The sequence below is a fragment of the Phalacrocorax carbo genome, chromosome 3, assembly GCF_963921805.1.
Source record: "Phalacrocorax carbo chromosome 3, bPhaCar2.1, whole genome shotgun sequence".
NCBI lineage: Eukaryota > Metazoa > Chordata > Aves > Suliformes > Phalacrocoracidae > Phalacrocorax > Phalacrocorax carbo.
The window spans coordinates 17,501,541-17,521,400 of NC_087515.1; the positions used below are offsets into that span (position 1 = coordinate 17,501,541).

The 19,860-nt window shown below is 41.5% G+C and overlaps 1 protein-coding gene across 4 annotated transcripts in view; it reads left to right on the plus strand.

Moving 5' to 3' along the window:
- Window positions 1–19,860, plus strand: part of DAAM2 (dishevelled associated activator of morphogenesis 2) — a 214,309-nt gene that overhangs the window by 167,389 nt on the left and 27,060 nt on the right. For 3 of the 4 annotated variants that reach the window (XM_064446028.1, XM_064446025.1, XM_064446026.1), the window contains 4 exons: window positions 4,424–4,531; window positions 7,311–7,343; window positions 10,940–11,046; window positions 19,329–19,413. In XM_064446028.1, the coding sequence (XP_064302098.1) occupies window positions 4,424–4,531; window positions 7,311–7,343; window positions 10,940–11,046; window positions 19,329–19,413 (333 nt within the window). The remainder of the gene's footprint in view (window positions 1–4,423; window positions 4,532–7,310; window positions 7,344–10,939; window positions 11,047–19,328; window positions 19,414–19,860) is intronic. The other variant, XM_064446027.1, reaches the window with a different exon arrangement.

A 19,860-nucleotide genomic window follows, 5' to 3' on the forward strand; every position in this document is an offset into this window, starting at 1 on the left:
CACTGTAGCATCGTCTGTGAATTCCATTCATACAGCACTATAGTAGTGCTGGTGCCAAGGATCTCTGTTTTTTAAGAAAAAGATATTGCAGTGTAACCACTGTAATGTCCTGGAAAGATTCCTTCCTTTGTTTCTGGGCAGCAAATGGAGTTTTCTCTCCCACTCTGAATTTTACACAACACTCAAGGTCAAACAGGGACCAGACATTTATGGTTAATCCAAATGATGGACTGGTTTCAAGCACACAAGTATGGCTGAGTATAACTACCTCTTCAGTAAATATAAATATAAAGTAAATATAAATATATCGATTTGAAGTTATCAGAGTAAATCAAGTCAACCTTCAACTGCACTGCTTGTTATCTCATGGCTGGAGAGCAGCTTCCCAGTAAGAGTCAGACTGATAATGACTCTAGTCCATGATTTGAAAGGGGCTTTCCTTAGCCAGCCCTAAATAGACCTGGGTGAAACCATATCAGAAGAAAGGTACTTGTTCTACATACTACAGAGGTTTTAAAAACAAACAAACAAAAAGTCCACCACCAAACCCCCAAAAAACCAATCACATAAAAAGAAAATGTTCATTTTGATGCTATTTTAAAAAAAATGTTTCTGTAATGTTATTGATGATTCTGATTTCTGGAACTTTCTTCCTAAAAGCAGCCTGAGTATCATGGCAAAAAATGATGCAGGACTGCTGCCAGAAATTCAGAATTAATGGAAAGACTTCTACAAAATCTCAGTGTGAAGCTACTCATAATAGCCTTGGTGGTGCCTAGTCCTACAGTGAGATAAAACATCTGTCTCAATTAACAAACATGCCAGAAATACAATTTTTGCTCAAAGTGGATTTTTCTTACACTGAGGAAAGAATCTGGTATCAAGAGAGAAATTTGAAAAATGCAGTCTGTTCGCATCCGTTTTTCAGATTCATAATGGAATTATTAATTAAAATTTTAAGTTCCAGGTTTGCCTGCTCCTGTATTCGCAGGACACTCATAGTTCCTATGCTTTCTCTGGACCTGCAGGACAAATGAAAGGCTTTCCCAAAGTACTGTTAAGTTTTCACTCATGCTGTGAGGTTATTGAGGCATGAGGGACTTTGGTGACTTGCAGAGTATCACTATTTATCTTTCAGGGTAAATAAAATCGTCTGTTAGATGTAGCAAAGGATAGCTTGATATGATTTGTAGCTCCATGAAACATTGTCATTCTCTAATCTTGGTAGGTCTCTCGGCAAATTTGGCTTCAATACAAAGGTGGAATCACATAACTGTAGCAGCTACAGCAAGCAAATCGTTAAATATAACATACCAAAACCTCAGCCTGATGGAGCAAATGCTTCTCAATATTTGTTTGGATAGTAAGATGTTTCCTTACCTAGTATGTACTACCATTTTGCTAGAAGGTGCTGGGAAATAAAGTTCATAGGATTTGCTTCTCAGAGGGGGACAAGACACTGCAAAACAGAGGAACCACAGATATTGGAAGACTTGTAGAATAAATGAATGAATGAGCACAAGAATAAATTAAAAAATATGGGGAGAAAAGCATATTACATATTAAGTGACCTCTGTCTCTTTGTTTTCTTTTATTTTTTAAAAAGAGAGAAAAAAGGAAAGAAGAAATAAAGAATTTACTCTGTTTTTAAATTGTTATTTAGGGACCATAAATATTTTTTATGGTGCTGAGGGAATCATTTATCATAGCAACCACATTATGCAGTCTGTTTCTCTTAAAACGCTCAGTCTCTCTGGCTGATGACAAGGAACTATCAGCCAGTTAATCCATAACTGAGTAGCAAGAGCTCAGTGTAGGAAATTATCTGGCAGCAACATGAAAGTTTTCAAGGGCAGAGCTTTAGGGTAGAAATAGGAGGGAGAGCCCTATTGCAAGTGTTTTGTGTAACAAAGGTTGTTTATACCTCTGCCTGCCTCGTTTTCTCTTTGACAGGATTAGCCCGGTTGTTTTTTTTAAGCACTTAAATTGGGTTGCTTGGGTCAAAGTTCTGTTTGTGCACATCATTGAGACGGGCACTGCTTTGGAATTGTCTTTCTGCTACAATTAGCATACAAACCATCCTGTACAGGCCCAGATCCAACCTAGGTCTTAAAATGAATCTGAATTGAAATAAGAATCACTTTCACTTCCTTGGCTTGTTTTTCTGGGAAAGTATGGACGAGAACTACTCTCTGCAATGTCCTTGTGAGTCTCAGAATTGCCTGTTCTGGCACCTCTGCAATTCATTCAGACTAGTCTGTTCTGTAGCGCATTTTCACTGTTCTTGCCATCTGTGGGGAAACTTCACCTCCTGTGAGAGTTTTGCAGCCAGACAGGTAGATGGGCAAGACTCCCAGGAGTAGCTGTCTCTTGAGTAACATCCAGCCTTCTGCCAAACTCATCATATAGCTTTTTGGCATCCTCAGGACTCTATCCCGATGGCGATTCTAAGGACTGCTACCAAAGTCATGTCCACTGGCTCCTATCAAGAAATATTCTTCCATTTCAGTGATGGAACAATCTGAAACAGTGAGGAACTTGGAGAATTGCTCTGCTGTTCAAATACATCCCTCAGGATTTATAATTCAAGATTTATAAAGCCATCCTAGAAATTAAATGAGAATGAACGCTCTGCCTGGATGCTTCTGGCTTAGATTGGCAGTAGAATCCAGGGTTAGGATAAAATTAAAATTAACTTTGTCTCCTATTCCTTTGGCTGAGATGAGCCTCCCAAACTTGTTTGTCATGTGACAGTAACAAGGTCACGATGTTTTTCCTACTATGGAAAGAAGAGCCACACTGATTGCAAGGAATGATACAATGATATTAGTGAGCCTGTTCAGGGATGGTTGCTGCTTCCATCTAGTATATGCTTTCACTGTAAATAGCACTACAGACACCCCTCCTTGCCCTCAGGCACTCACAGGCTGCCTCTGGAGGGAAGGTCTTGGTTTTCCTCCACAGTGTCTGCCCTGCCAGGAATTTCCTCCAGATCACTTCACACTTTTATTTCCCCCTCATTTCATCCTCCCATCAGGTGTTTTTCCTTGCTCCTTGAGCCTTGTGGCTTCGCACATTTTCCCTCATTCCTTTGATGACTGTGAATGGGAAGTAGAGCCTGTTCCTAATTAGTTCTGATAATGAAGTGTTAATGCACTTTGCTGTGTAGGTACAAGTCAGGTACTTCAGAGCTTGAGCCTGTGTGAGGGTTTCATTGCTATTGCTTGCTGTTCCTGGCTTTCGCTGCATCAGTGTTCAGCTGGCTCTTCTCCTGGGATTTGCTTAGGTCTCTTTTCAATCCCTTCTGTCTGTTTTGTTTTTCTTTTAATCAACACCTTCCTTATTTTCCCAGTAAATGAAGTACAATAAATGCACACTTCATTAACTAAATGAACTGAAAGACAGTGTTGTCAGGTGTGAAAAGCAATTTTTCCTTTTCTGAATGGGTAATTGCCCAAAGCTTGTCACAGACAACATGCACCTTAACAGTCAGTAGGAATGAGAAGGTAGTTCAATCTTCATGTCCTCTTTGCCAGCAAGGATGTTTTGCTTCCCAGAAAGTCCCGAGAAAGTCAGAAGATCACCCCAAGGCCTTCTAGTTTAGGATGACTGCTGATTAGCTGATTTATGTACTACAAGACCTTATTTGGTCCAGGGCTGGTGGACAGCAAAGTTGGAGGAGTCTGTGCCTGGCTCCGTCCATGCTAATGATCCACCAGACAGCTAGGATTCCCTGGCATTCAGCATAATGTATCACATGAGTTGTGAACATTTCCAGCTAGTGTGGAGATCCAGAGTTCTGGGTATAGTTTGTCTCTATCTGAGTCAACAAAGAACTCATGTAGACAGAGGAGATCACGTAATAGGAAACAATTAGACTTCAAAGACTCGGAGCCTTAAAAGTAAAATAAAATAAAATCTTAAACTACTTTCACAGGCAGGCAGAATGAAAACCACATACCCTTTGGGGTTTACAACAGAACCTGGCAAAATTTGCAGAGGGAAGATGTGTCTGGGGTTTGTCATGCATCAGTGCCCTTCCTAAGCTTTTTCCTCATGATGGTAACACTTCTTTCAGCATGACCACAATCACCGTGTTAGATGGCCACTCTTGAAAGGAAACATACTGTAGGATCATGGATATTGCTTGAGATGTGGTCTACTAGTCTTGGAATGTGCCCTTTCATCAGAGGCTTGCTGTGATGAAAAATACAAAATACTCAGTATGTGTAAAAGACCCCAAAAAACACACCACTTGTTTTTTCTCCTTTGACTCCTGAAACAAAGCACACTCTCTAAAATGACAGTAGCAGTGCATAGGAATATGGCCAGTGAGCAGGAGAGAATGATCTGTCCAAATGGGATTGGATGTTCTTAGCTAAAAGCTTTTGCTATCTCATTAAAATATGACCTTTTCTTTCAGGAGAGGATCCATGGCACTATCTGGAATGAGATTGATGATTTGAAGGCATTCAAGGTGCTGGATCTGGAAGATTTTGAAAAGATGTTCTCCGCATATCAGAGACACCAGGTAGGGGTGAACTCTTCCACGCCTTGTCTTCCTTGAATTTCTGGAGGAGGAATGAACACCTGACAGTGATCTGGGCCCTTGTCCACCTGCAGTCAAGCTGCATCATTTGCTGCTCTGCCACTTGTCAAAAAAAAAATCACAAGACCAAAAGAAGTGGGGAGGACATATAGGGCAGAGTATAGCCTTCTCTTATCAACATAATTCATACTAATGGGCAGCTCTGAGAGACTACAGCTCCTAACAAGTAATGCTGTATTTGATCTCAGCAGCCACTGACTTCCAAAAGCTCCTGAGCTTTATGTTCATGCTTGATATCCGTCTTCTATTTCTCCCATTCATCCAGAGAAAAAGTCTGTAGTTGCCTGAGTACAAAGCAAGGTGTCTTTCACGTTGTCTATTTTTTCTTAAACGGCCAACTGACCCAACTGGCTAGGTGACAGAAACTGTCTGAACTACAGATTATAACACAAACAATGTACTTTAAAAGCAGCCATTTATTAGAATGTCTTTTTTCCCCCTCCTTTTTCTTTGAAAGCAAGTCGCCTTCATTCTGTCTATCTCAGCTGAATGAGATTTAGCAAGAGAGGAATTGTACTTGCACTCCCTGAACTTCCCCAGCTTTCCTTTGCTTTTGGAATATGTTTGAAGAAATCCAATCTTCTGTACTCTGCAGGATTGGATCACTTTAGGAAGAGAGAGAGATATGTGATTGCCATAAGCAGCCTTTATGGTTAAGCTTTGCAGTGATGATGATTACTTTATTGTCATTATGATTAACTTACTCAGTACCTTAAAATTAACAACCAATCTCTTTGTCTTTGGACTTTTCCATCTGTTCTCTCTCTTATTTTTCTATCTAAACATAATGAATAACTGCTCTGATTTACTAGCTCACAGCCACCTAGATAAGCATCCCAACTTGAAATGTGAAGAATGTGATGTTACCTGTTGCATGATGAGATTTCATTTCTCGTTCTGCTCCTGCGAATAGCGGTTGCTGTTTCAGTGGGTCCCTCTTTTTGTGAATCCCATTCCCTGAAGCAGAACATAGTTCACTGAGGGGAAGAAAGGCACATGGAACTTCAGTGCTGTTACAAGACTGGATTTACACCCTATGCCAACAGTTTAGCTACGGTGGTTAGTTCCCATTCGTCTTGCAAGTAGCCAGACTGTCACCTGTGCACATGAGTAGCCATTGCAGCATCAAGATGCCATTCCAGTGTTTCGGGTGCAAATACTGCAACTGCCTCACTAGAAATTACTTTGAAAAGCCTTGCTTACTTTGGGCCCCAAAATCCAAAGCCAAAGCTGTCCTGTTCTGCCTACTCTCAGTTAGAATCATAATATTTATGACTGTGTTACCAACCACTGCAAAGCAGCCTGGCCTGTTCAACCATAAACTAACCTGACCCTTACCCCTGCCCACTGGAATGGAGCCATCCTCTTGGAGTGACCTTCATGGGTCTCAGAACGGTTCTCTTCCATCCTCATTCAATGCACTTTATGACAGTGGCTCCAGACACTAGAGTATCACTTATGTAAGCTACTCGTAGTTTTGTGTATTTAGACACATTTCTGCCCTTCCAGCTTTCATTGAGGGTTTTGTTGGCATTTTTTCCCCTTTAAAAATTCCATTGCTATAACTTTATGTGACAGTTTTCTTTTTCATCCATACTTACTCCAGTGTGAACTGGATTCCAGTCAAAAAGTCCTCATCAATTTTTTTAAAGACCAGGCCACCAAAATTTCTTTTGAATCAAAATCATATAAGAAATTTTCCAGTTGATTCACACTTAGTCTTTTCTCCTCTTTTGTTTTTGGAAATACTCCACTCTGGCCAAGTATGTATTTACCCTCGGTTTGTGACTTTTAAACTTCATCCAAATGTCTGTAAAGAAAAATGTCAATGCAAAGCCCTGCTCTTGTGCATCTGAAATGTTGAATGAGTACAGATAAGACATTTCTTTCTTTGCTGTTATTAACATGATCTTCATATTTTTTCCAGTTTCATTTACGTTAAACAGCTTTTCTTTATTCTTCTTTTTTTTTATGACAAAGGGTCTCTTCTCCTCTCTCAAGCCCCATGTATCGTTTTTGGTGGCTATGAGGGAAAGAAAAATCTGTACACTGGACAAATGCTGGACCAAGAGTTCTTAAACTTGTCTTTTAACCTTGCGCCTATCTTACTGTGTAATACTGACCTTTTGATTCAGTGTATCTGGTGTTTTCCTGGGATGTGGAACATGTTGTGAAATAGTTGGTGTCTGTCACCCAGTAGTGCTGTAAGGCTTCTTTGGCGGTTACAGAGTGTTTTCAAAATACTTGTCTAGAAGTTGTTAACAGGTATAACATGCCATTGAAACAAGTTGTTACTAGTAATGGCAAACTGAACCTGTGCATCAGGAGAGGAGAACTGACCCTCAAGTTTTAACCTCAGCAGTTCTTTCAGTAAGGCTCCAGACTAGATTTGTAAAGGTATTTAAGCATTATCCTGGTTAATATTTCAAGACCTAAGAGATTTATGCTTTGGAGACTGAATTTATTCTTTTCAGAGAAAAACTAGAACTCTCAGTTTCCCCAACTTCTGATGATTTAAAATATGCAAATACATGCTGAAATACCTTCGAACCATCTGGGCCAGTATTACTTGCTAAGCATTTTATTCTTTTAGAAAACAGTGAGTGTCTAAATTCAGCTGCCTTGTTACATTTGATATCTTTCTCTGTGACTAATTTTGGCATGTTTCCTTCTTCGTTATTTGCGGCTGCTGCCTGCATAGGACCTGCTAACTAACCCCTCCTCCTGTAAGCAGGTGAGTATCATTGTCTGCCTCCTGATCATCTTGCAGTGTGTGGAGAGGTGAAGTCCTGCACAATGCCATTATGGGGACATGACTCATCTCATGCTACTCTTTCATATGCCTTTGCACCTCTGCTTTCTGGGTGGGGAAGGAGGTACAAAATATTCCTTTAGTGGTATTAGCTCTGTGATAGGAAGTAGTTCCTGTTCTTTCACTTAGCTACAACCTCACTGTGGTTTCTGCTGATGCCTGCAGTCCCCTTTTAGACTATCCTGAGGAAAAAGACCAGGCACAAAGTAAAATGTAAATGTGAGTTCTTCCTTAACCAAACTAACAGTTGCTCTAGCGGAGAACAAAAGTGAGTCTAAGAGAGCCTTTACTCCCACTGTTCCCATCTGTTGTCCATCTGCTTTGGACAGTACTAAAGTCTCCAGATGTCTCACCAGCTACAGACTTCCTGATTAAAGAAAACCTTTCTTTCTGAAGAACTGGAAGGCACTTTGGTTGGGTAGAAGGATTTGTGCCAGCTGAGGAGCAGAAGGGTTGGTCTGGAGGAAAGCCTACTTAATTTCAGACTGCTGAAAGCCTCAGAAAGTTCAGTGAAAGACTGAAATGGTGTTTGGATGAAGTAGAGATAGCAGACTGCCCCCATGTCTTCAGACTGGCTACCTCTCTATTTATTCATCATCCTAAGTAAAATTCTTGCCAACACTTTTGGGAAGAGCAATGCTTTCAGAAGACAGTTGTTCAGGTGTCATCATGAGTGTCTCTGGTGGCTTCAGAAGAAAGTAGTCCTTACCATGAGTGCTCAGGGAATTGTATTTGGAAAGTCTGGTCAGGACCCCTACCACTGGGTGAGGTTAATACATGGCTCTGACCCATTTACTGTCTTTCATCATGGCAACGTGAGCCATGAAACAAGTCAATATGGTAGAAATAGTTCCAAAAGTATTGATAATTACTGGAACCTAGGGTGCTGCCACGGTACCAGATCACAAGGTCTACAGCTAACCAAAATCAAACTGTATTTGAAAAAGAGAATGGCTGTTCTGATCTGTTCATATTCACTATGATGAACATATTCCACATGCCTAGTCAGCCCAGTACTGAAATTTTAGTTGATTTTTGAATTAGCCATTAAAATCTCAAATCTGAGATACGCTTTGGAGCCCATAACATAATGTTATTCCAGATGGAAAGTTGGTAAAGAATGATTGGATAAGATGTACAGATCTGGTCTGCCAGGCTGACAAGAGCTCTAACTATTCTTGCTTTGTGTGCTTGGCCTATGTCACAACAGCTGGTTGCTACTGCCCCCTTGCTCCTCTTTTTTGGTGTCTAAGAAAACGCAGCTAGTCCATATGCAATCTGTTTTACTTCAGCTAAGCTTGCAATCTGTCTTCAGTAGAACCTGAGGCTTCATCTGCTTTTGCTTACACACAACTCCAAGTATCTATAAATATCTCTCTTCTCAGTATGGGTTGAAGAGAATATATTTTTAGATGAGACTAGCCTGCTCCTTTTGACCAAGGAGTAGGCCACGTCTGAATAGTTCAAGTTATTCATCTGTGTTGAACCCTGTGGGTTGAGGAATTGGAAATGGGATGGAGACTATTATACCAATCCCTGCTGCACAGCTTTAGAGGAAGCCCAACATCCCACCCCGCCCCCAGCCAAATCCTGAAACAACTTGTTTTTAACCTTGACATGGGTGCTGGTTAACAATAACTGGGTGTGCTTTTCTGCAGACATTAGCTAGTGAGGGACAATGAAGCTTTTAAACCCAGAACACAGAACAACAAGTACCTTTCTTACCTTCAACAGCTGCCTATCTCCCTGTTGCCCCATCTTCCTCCACACACACTGAGGAAACTCAGGAAAACTTTGACATCTCTACATGCCAGATTAGACTGGGGTGCCCTGCTATTTGGTATTGTTAGTTATTCTCTCAGAAATAATAAACTTGCCCAATGCTCAGTTTTTCCTTTTTTTTTTTTTTTTTTTTGGGGGGGGGGGGAAGACTATTTGATGTATCAAGTAACATTGCAGTTTTTTTCTACCGGGCTATACACTTTGGGGACATCCAACAGAACTACTGCATTCACATCTTCCGCTGGTACATTGTACCTACTTGTTAATGCCACTTAGTATTGGTGGTGGCTCACTGCAGCACATTTGGTCATGATTGTAGGAATACTTTGTATATCCAGGAGCAACACAGGCTCATTGTAGCTGATTGTACCAAGAACTCAAATGACAACTAGCAGTACGAATCTGTGATTTACACTTAACTCTCGAATATTTAGGTGCCAAAATCTCTTGGGGTGGATTAGTTGTATTGATATAAGTAAGCCCTGAGCTACAGAACCTTGAATCCTGGGAATGAATTCTGGGCAGTGCCACTGTATGCTTGCCATGATCTTACATCTTTCCCTGGATATCTGCTGTTGACCACTCTCAGGGGCAGGATACTGGGGTAGGCAAACCTTTTGATCTGACTCAACATGCTTGCTGTTATGTCCAAAGAAGGAAATCACATTGCTAATTTGATGGGTACGTTCAATGCTAGATTATACTGGTAAGTCTCAAAATCTCAAGGCATGACAATATGGATATCATGGAAAGGCATTTTTGAAGAGGTTCCAGCAGCAGTTAGCTGGGAAAATAGAAACTGTCCTGTTTCCAATTCCTTATTCTCTGTTGGTAACTAGAGAGCTGTTATCCAGGATTAATACATTTTATCATTATCTCTACTTCCCTTTAAGGAATGGTGTTAAAAGAAACTCAAAGTAACTACAGAAAACCAGGCTCTGGAAGGGAAACAAATTCCATGTATCTGGTGTGTAGGCAGGACAAGGAGACAGAGACTTCTGGATGGTCAGACTCGGTTTGCACATAGTTTTTCTCTGTGTGCTGTGACAAACATTTTGGACAGGGATTTTCCAGTTTTTTTTCCAAGTGATGATTTTGGCAATGGGCATATAAAGAAAACTTTGAAAAAGGGTGTTTTCTGTATGATTAAAGGTATTTATTAATTTTAAAAAGAGAGGCTAGTTCAGATGGAGATGTTGATGATATATTTAGTAACATAAATGCCATCTTGCCCTATTGTTTTTATCTCTCATATAATATGTGTTGGACTGGTCCGGTGTCAACCTTAAGTGATGATGGAAGGATTTTTCCTGATTGGACTGCAGCCTTTCAAGAATGCTATGTAACCCTAGCAGGAGGCACTTCCTGAAGGATATGCTGTGACACCAGTGGACTTTACCATAATGTGCCCAATTTCCCTGACATGCCAGTTTTGCACAATAACGTAATAATATAACTGTTGGTAGAGTGAGTCCAATAGGTCAGCATCAAGTCCAGTATTTGTAATCAAAGATGATCATATAGGTGCTAATGAATGACCTCTGTTTGTCTGGTAATACAGGATCTACCTACATGTTTTCTGCCCTTTCTGTCTCCTTTTCTCACCATGTGGGTGGATTTTCCCAGGTTGGGATGGGGTTTGCTCCTTACACTCAGCTAAGTCTGTCAGTCTTGGGTGAGAAACATGATACTGATTATTCTCCCCCCCTCCTCCCCCTCTTTTGAATTACATGCAGAAAGAGATGGGTTCAACAGAAGACCTTTACCTCTCCACACGAAAGGTGAAAGAGCTCTCTGTGATTGACGGCCGGAGGGCCCAGAATTGTGTCATTCTCCTTTCCAAGTAAGTGTGCTAAGCCTTAGCTCACAGGGTATCCTGTGGTCAATGTAGAGGCAAGAGGGGATGGAATTAAACAAACTGGCATGTTTCTTTTCTCACGTAGACCTGCTGTCTAATACCTGCAGAGTTTCAGAGAAACCTATCTTGCAGTATCGTAAAAGTACGTGTCTGCCTGAAGTGTTAGCTCACTTAATAAACATATGCATACACTCATTTTGTGCATTAAACAGACATAGAGACCAAGGTGTATCTGAAGACCTTTCACCAGAAAGCTATCTGTACTCATAGGTAGATGAAAGCAGCTCATTGGCAGTGCTTGCACTTCACTGTACGTGATGTGTCCTCCATGCTCTGCGTATGTCATTTGTCTCTGTTCTGTACGGTTCTTTCTAAATGTTGTTCTGAGCATTTCCCTGCAATACAGCAGAGCTGAGAGTGGTGTTCATCTTTGTCATTTTTGACTCTTGGTGAGAAGAGTGGTAAATGTAAAAATAGATATTCAAGAATTAAGTCTTGTGTTTGTAAATTAGCTTTTGGAAGCCAGGAGTTGCCTTTGCATGCTCCTGCATTGACACTAATGGCTTCAGACCCTGTGACATCAGGTCCCTCTATATGTTTTTTCATGCCTTTCTACCAACATGTGTACTGGGCTGGATGTCTGTCACTAAACATCAAATTTGTGCAGACACTGATCCAGCTGAGAAAGTTGCCTTTCCTGCCAGAGGAGGAACGGCAGGGCTGGAGACAGATCCTGGGAAAGCTGTGGCAGTACTGAGCAACAAAACTGTTTCAGTGATCAGTAGAAAATGCGGGTCCATATGGATGTGATTGCTTGTCTGCTCTAGCAAACTAACAGTTAAAAGCAAAGTTGCAGTCAGACCACCAGGACTGGAGTGAGTTCTTTCCATTGCTTAGCAAAACCCACGGAGGCTCTCATTATGCTACTTATGTGGCATTAGCCTGTATGTCAGCAGGACCCTTCCCCTGCCCATCTAAACCATCAGTGAAGGAAGGCTTACATTTCTCTCTCTGCAGCAGTTGCCAACACATGTCTTTGCTGGTGTTGGCAGCTGACTGCAGGCTAGGGCAGAGGAGTGGGGAGGCATAGGGGCAACAGGATTTTCATGCTGTTTGACCGACCTTCTAAAGTGTGTCTGGGGTTCAGATTAACTCATGTAAGCACATGGAACATTTCCTGGAAGTGGTAACATAACGTGTGCAGGTGGCTGGGCTGAGGAGGATCCAGGAAGGTTGTCCATGACTTGGTATGATACTAGATGTTTATTTGTAAACACTTTCTATCCCCCCAAAAAAGCAGTGTGGACAACACCATTCACCTCTTCTGCCATGAGGTGAAGTCCCATTCTTACCTGAGAGAGAGAAAGGACAGTCTCTGTGGTTTGTCTTCCATTCTGCTGCCTCCAGCAAAGGCACTGAAGCATGAACCTTGCACTTCAGGGTACACCGTATGTATTCGCTCCAGGTGTGCCATGAAGCCAGTCCAGGTCAAGTCGCTAGTCTGGACTCAAACCAGAGAGGTGAGAAGCTGTGTTTTGTGACTGCCAGTCATAGGAAATATCCTGATCTTATTGTTAGCAGGCCTAACCTGGATGATAGAGATTTGGAGACTGAGCTCACTGTCCTGTCTGGAGGAGCCGGCCAGTTTGCATTGTGCCTTGCTAACCTTGCTATGCTGTGCTATGGGAAATGCCAGTCACCAGGGCTATCGATGGCTTAGATTATTTTGTAATAGACAGTGATACACCCAGGATATCAGAAATATCTTGCAGCTTGGCCCAGGATTGCTATTCCTCCCCAAACTTCCCTTTAAAAGGCAACTAGAAACACAAAAATCTTTGGGAACTAAAATGGGACCTCTACATTCATGCCTTTTTCTGCTGTTTGTGCTTATATGGTTCTATTATTAAAGAGAGCAGTTGGGAGGATTGGCTGCAGACAGTAACTGAAAGGGTTTTACGACCCCTCTGCAGTTTTTTTTGTTACCTCAATTCTTCCTTCTTTAGGTTAAACCCTGAAGGAGAGACACTCTCAGTCAAATCATCCCTGGCTGCTGCCATGCCCTTGCTGGTCCAGCAGCACACCTTACACATGTGTGCATGTGGGTATGCACACATGTGCAATGAGAGGGGATTTTAAATTGGTGACAAACAAAGAGAGTTTGTGCAACCCTGAGCTGCAGCCCCAGCTTTCAGGTTGCCACAGTATCTGACAGCAGCTGTTTCCAATTGACTCTTACTGTGCATATATCCCTGTAGTTTATTCCCCCTTTGTTTACACTAAACTGTCATGTCCTTTAAAGTAAAATAGCTGCATGGGTTGGGTTTTCTTTCCCTCCACTACTCAAGTGTTTTTGTTTTACTAACACTGTGTTAGAAGGGGTCAGGCAGAGCTCATATTTCATTTGGTCCAACAAGCCAAAACCTAGATAGAGTGAGAAATAGATGTCTCTTGCTTTCTTTCGCCCAGAGTCCGGAGCATGGGAGGCTGAAAAGAGATGAAAATTGAATTGCTAGCTGATTGTTGCTGACAGTTAAGAGATTCATAAGCCTTCCTCCCCATTCTCATCTCTGTTTTCATTAAAAGAAGTTCTATTTCAACTACTTGGTAGCAGCATCTTTCCGTTTTCCTGCAGTGGAAGGATGTGATTGCCCTTGTTTAATGGAGTCTGATGGATCCAGAACAAAGTTCTGTCCCATAGGCCAACTGTAAAGGTTTGTATAGGCACAAGATCAGTTTATCTCACACTATTTCCAGTAGGCCATAATTCAACCAGGACATGGAACCATCTGTCTGTGGTGAGTCCAGGCACCCACCAGCTTCAAATCTGGCTTTCTCAATGGTGTTTCCAACATACACTTATTTCTGTCACACTGGAAATCTGCTATCCCTCATGAATTTCCTGATGTCTTCAGTTTCTACTAGGCTGGAGATTTACTGTCAGACTTGTGTGGTCTGGAAGAGTCATCCCAGATCCCTGCGTTTCCCTGCTTTCACCTAGCAGCTGGAAATTCCTCCAAAATTTCTCTGACCTCTCTCACCAGTATGGCTTCTCTGTGCCTCCATTACTTTAGTAAAGGGTAGTATTTCCGCTACTCTAGTGTTTTGTTGTACCATATCTTTAAATGTTCTTGCAGAACATTAAATGGTCCTTGCCAAACATGCCTAAGACATGTCTACCTTATTGTCTTGCTCTGTGAAATGCTCTGGAGAGGTCCAGTTCTATGAGACATGTTGCTCAAAAGAAGGCTGAATGTTGCCTTATGGAACTCTTTTGTGCAAGTTATTTTGCAGGAATTCCAGCAAAATCATTATGTCAGTGTTCTTCTGAGATGTTTGTTATACCTGTGGCCCAGCTAGTCAGCAGTAACCCTCTCAAGAGGCTGGAAACAGTAGGAGTGCTAGCCAAATGTCATAAAACCAGTAGTAGCAGAAGACAGAATCTGACTACACAAAAATAGTTTTAAATGTGAACATGACAGTACATAGATACTAGCAGGCAGCTTTACCAAATGTTTGTGGCTTTCATGATTTTCAATTCAAATGTTTATCAATAAGGGAGAAGAAAAGGGACATGTGCAGCATTTCCAACCAGAACACTAACGAGACTGAGTATTTCTCTCCCATAGCTGTGCCTCCTCGGTGCTTCTAAACCCTTTCAGATCAGACATTGAGGACAAGCTATTGAGCCAATGTCAGTCTCTGTGTACTGCCTCTGCTGTGCCCCCAGTCCCTGTGTGCCTTTCTCCCATGTGACAATACAGTGTTCACCCTTATTTCAAGGTAGATTCCAAGCAGTATGATATTTTGGGGTACAGATCATATCTTGATACAGAAACAGCTCATTGGACTCAGCAGTTCAGTTCCCCAGTGTGCTGTCTTGAAAAACACTAGGCAATAAACAGTGCCTCCTGGGTTCCTGGAGAGATTTTCTGGTTTTAAGTTAAGCTTTTAAGTTAAGTTAATTATGGCTTTACCTGCTATTCCAAGTATGGTAAACCCCAGGTTAAACTGAACGTGTCAATTGGTGCCACCCTATCTTAGATCACAACTAGGAACCAGTTGATAGGGTTGTGATAAAAGGTGAACCACTACCTCACCAATATGTTACTGTAATTTCGGGATTCCCAAGTTTCGCCCTGCTTTGCTCTGCTTGGTTTGGAAAGATGGCCACCCACAGACCCTTCATCATAGGAAACTGAGCGTATTTGGATGCAAAGTAGCTTGGTCACTCGTGAGCTTTTGCTGAAGGAGGAAAAGAAAACAAAAGCCTGTTTCTTTATGCACTTGGCAGAATACTTGCACAGTGAAGTCCTGAAAAGGCATCGGTGGATTTTTTTTTTAACATGTTGATATAATGTTGTACAACGTATCTGATAAAATGTCCCAACTGTTGTCCCCAAAAGGTTAAGGTTAAGGCAGTGTCATCTTCACTGACAAGATGAGTTGGCAGCTAAGATAAGAGGATGCAAAAAGAGTGGCTACATCTTTCTGTCTTCTGGGTGAATGTGCAGTTACATCAGCCTGACTCTTGAACACTGCTTCTGAGAGTGGGGGGACGTCTCCTTTTCCTGCCTTCATAGGGTGGTGACAATTGGTATTCCCAAAAAGTAGCTATTTAACAGCTTGCAGCTTGGCAGTTGTACAGAGGCTTAGGAGACTGCAGGAGTTAGAGAAGGCTTATGTCCCAGTCACAAAGTTTGGGAGTGACTCTTCTCCAAGTAAAAGGAAGAGTGGGAATGTGATCCCTGTGATATGGGAGCTTAATGTAGCTGCAATGGAATTCTGGGTTCTCTGGTAGTAGGCAAGCATGCTTCTTTCTCAAAAGCTAAGCAAGATCCGAGGAACAAGCCCATGAAGTAACTCACTTTTTCCTCTGAGGGGTAGATGGTTAATGAGCAACAAGTATTCTGCTTTGATCCATGGGACGGAGGAATGAAGGGGGGAGATTACTGTGAGTTAAATCAATGGCTATATTTAAGGAGGAAAAATGAGCGAGCACTGGATGTCTGTAAGGGAAGTTGATGTAAAACTGCAACATGTCTCCCAGGCATGTTCAGAGTCAGGCTGCCGGCTTTCTCCGAGTGGACGGAACAATAAACCACTTGATGTCTGCAAGTGAAGCTGGTGTTAAATCAGCCGAGGTGTCCTGGGGAGATTAGTGATTAATTACTCTGTAGAGTCAATAGAGATTATTTATGAAGCCGGAGGGGATAGAGGGAGGCAGGCTAAGTACCATATCAGAAGTTATTTGGTACTTGTTGAGCTTTAACATTGCTTGAAGATGACTCAAGCAGTTGGACTTCCATATGCTGCCACCAGATGTACGGGTGAAGGAAGGAGGAGGGAGTATTCTCTTTAAACAGTCAATATCTGTGCTATGAATGAATGTGCTGCAGCTGAGGAAAGGGGCACTGTGTTTCCTTCTGGTCACATTTACTTCCTGAGTCCTGATGCCAGGATCCGTGATTTGGTGAAGCGTACGGCAGAGAGAATACGGCTTGAATTATATGCTGTTCCGAATTGAGTTGTCTCCAGCAGCTGAAGGAAGAGTGCCTAGATCTGTAAAGCTTGTAAGAAAGTCATTACAGACTTTCCAATGGATGCTGAAATGTAATTTCTTTAGTGTAAATTTTTGGTCCATAATTCCACTTTAATTTGCTGCCTGTCCCATGTGAGTTTTGGGCTCTGAGGGATGCCTCTATTGAGTTCTAAATGGAAAGATTTTACGCATCTGCTTTAGGTTCCTCTTTAATCAGTTCACCTGTTTCTGTTTAGAAGCAGCACATCTGTTTCACATTACTGCTGGCCATCTTTAAGATCTACTGCATGGCTGGGCATGAGTTTTGAAAATACAAGAATCACTTGATTAACAATTCTTTGGCCAGTTATTCAGCCAGTTTTTAAGTGGGAAGATCCCCATTTTGTGCTGTTGATGCTTACAGCTCTTGAAATGAGTCCTGCCCCAGGAGATGAACAAGCCCACTTTGGAAGAGTAAGATTGTTTCGCTGTAAATCCTTCTGTACTTGTAATTGGATTGGTAATAATCTAGAATGCACACCTGCAGGCACTGTGACCTCGTTACAGGCCTGTATGTGACTAAGCTAAACTGCTTCTCAGCAGGGGGCTGGCAAACTTTCCGCTTCTCTCTACTGTGGGCTAAACCATTCAAACCAGATGTTTTTCTGCCGATGGCAGGGCATGGAATCATCCAAGAAATCAAAGTGTTTGTATAACTATCTGTCCTAGGGGCTCTCAATTATTTTTGCACAGAAGATGTTTTCAAGTGTATTTAGTGCTCATGAATGGCAGCAAACAGTGGAGCTTAGAGTCTGAAGTCCTCGGGCTCCTGGACAGAACAGCAAGATCAGCAATAATATGCGCTATGCCTTCTGTTGGGTTGACGTGCCTCAAACCTGACTATTTGGTCTTGTTTACTGCATCCCCAAATGCACGGAAAGGGACTTGCACTGTGTAATGGGGTAGTCAGTGTAGTAGTTGCTCGAGGTATTTGTGTGGAAAAAACATGAAACCTCACCCTCATTCTTTTTATCTTCAGTGAAAGTAGCAACAAAACCCCCCACCTTGGTATTCATGCATTGGTTTATTGTGTCCCCTCTGACAGATTGTGTGTTTGTGTCACAAGACACAGCTAATCTGCACACTCCAGATTCTGGAAAATGTAAAGGTGCTTTCTAAAGGAAAAACAACCAACAAAATGTAGCACTTCAAAAACTGCAGGCACCAAATTTTCTGGGCATGTGTATACGTGTCTGCTAGGAACCAGGCCCACGCCCATCAATATGCTGCTCAGCCGTCATGCGGTCGCAGGGTTTGATCAGTTCAGGGTCACACAACCATGGACTTTATAATTTATGATTATTAAAGCCAAAAGAAACCCTTCAGTTTTCTGACTGAGACTGTAGAGCTTTTTGCACAAGCCCATGTATTGAGGTTTGTTATTTTGATCCCAAGTGAAACTGATGACCTAAAGTAAAAAGTTTCCAGCCTTTTCATTGTAAAACTTGTAATCCTGCTATCTCATCCAAGCATGGCCCAAATATGTAGCTTTTCTGGAAATTCAGTAGCCTTATCTTACTTGGCTGGTATCAGTTTGCCCTCCTTGTCAAAAGCAGACACAATGACAAGCTAGGAACAGAGTGAGTGCAATTAGTTCAGAGGTGTAATATTTAAAAGCTTTTGAATGTCTGCTGATTCGTATTTGAGTTTCCAGCTGTTGGTTATATTGGGCAATATTAAAATGTTTTAAGTTTCTTAGTTTTAGTAATATTTCCTGTCTGTAAAAATAAAGCTTGCTCTTTTGCTTTTACACAGTTCCAAAAATATGATTCTATCCAAATGGCAATAGCAATGTGAAATTTCAACATGGAATTTCTTAGCACTGGAGACAAAAATATTCTGCCTCATGCATCAGCCTGTCTTTTATTTATATTTGCATTTTCTCTTTCTGCTGTTAATTAATTATATTGATTGTAGAAGCTCCATGGACACTGCAGACTTCACTCCTCAAGTATTTCTTTTCACACTTCCCTGTTTCAGTCCCAAAATTGAGATTTTCTTGTGGATAGCCTTTCTTTTATGGTTCATTTGGTCCTCCCCTACTCTACTGAAATGACTGATGAGGGTGTCATGGGTTGGGGGTGGTGGGGTAGAATTCATCACCTGCACATTTGTTCATTGACATCTGTGCTGAGAACCACCAAGTTAATTTCATGTAACCTATCAAACAGTCTCTCAATAATCACAAATTTTGACTGCTTCAGGTCTGCCCTAGATTTCAAGTGGAGACCTTTCTCAGATCTGTAAGAGAAAGATCAGTCCGACGGCTTGTTACTCTGGGAGATTCTTTAATAAGCACAAGCAGAAGTGTAACATGGGCTCACAGTCAGAAGTCACATGGATTTGAGGGGTTTTACTATAGCAAAAGAACTTGGTGAGGGAGGTATCTGATATGGGGGAGGTTGGAAATACTTTTGATCTATGAGGTCCTGATTGTTCTTAATCACCATCTAATTTAATGTGTGTTTGATTAGTTGAAGAGGATAAAAATCTATGATCTAGATAATCTCTGCCTTTGGAACTGATTCATTCATCTTACTGAATACTCTAGAATAGCAGCTTCATAGTGGAGCTTCTCATGGTTCTTTTGTGCCTTTTTAGTGCAGCTTTTCAGGCTTCCTACTTTCTGAATTGTCAGAGTCACTTAACCTTTGCACTAATGGTACAATGTTGATCTTGTTGAAAGGCTGAAGCTGACTAATGAAGAAATCAGACAAGCAATCTTGAAGATGGATGAACAAGAAGACCTAGCGAAAGATATGCTCGAGCAGGTGAGAAGGGTTACAGTCAGATGCATCTTATTCCTAAGTCCTTCACTGCCTTTTTTCACCTAAAGTAAGTGGATGTATGTACTGGCTCTGCTGGTATGTCTACAGATCTGAACTTGGCCCTATCATGTCAGACAAGATGCACGTGGAAACATGAGAAAAGTATTTTTCGCAATGTTGTCAAATATACCTCCCTCATGCACCTCTGTTTGTATCAGGTTGATTTCATAAGTTTTCTCTTCTTAATGCAAAATATGCATGATTACAGTTGGTATGAGGTTTCCTTCCATGCCCTCTCTTCTCACCTGTGACTTTCCAATAATTTTTCCCATCTCTTCTTTATACTGCTGATGATATTTTGTTGTTGTTTTTTCTGTTTTTCTTTTCTTTTTCTTAATCTCCCTTCTCTGCCTGCAGCTCTTCCATTGGGAAATGCCATGAATTAGATCA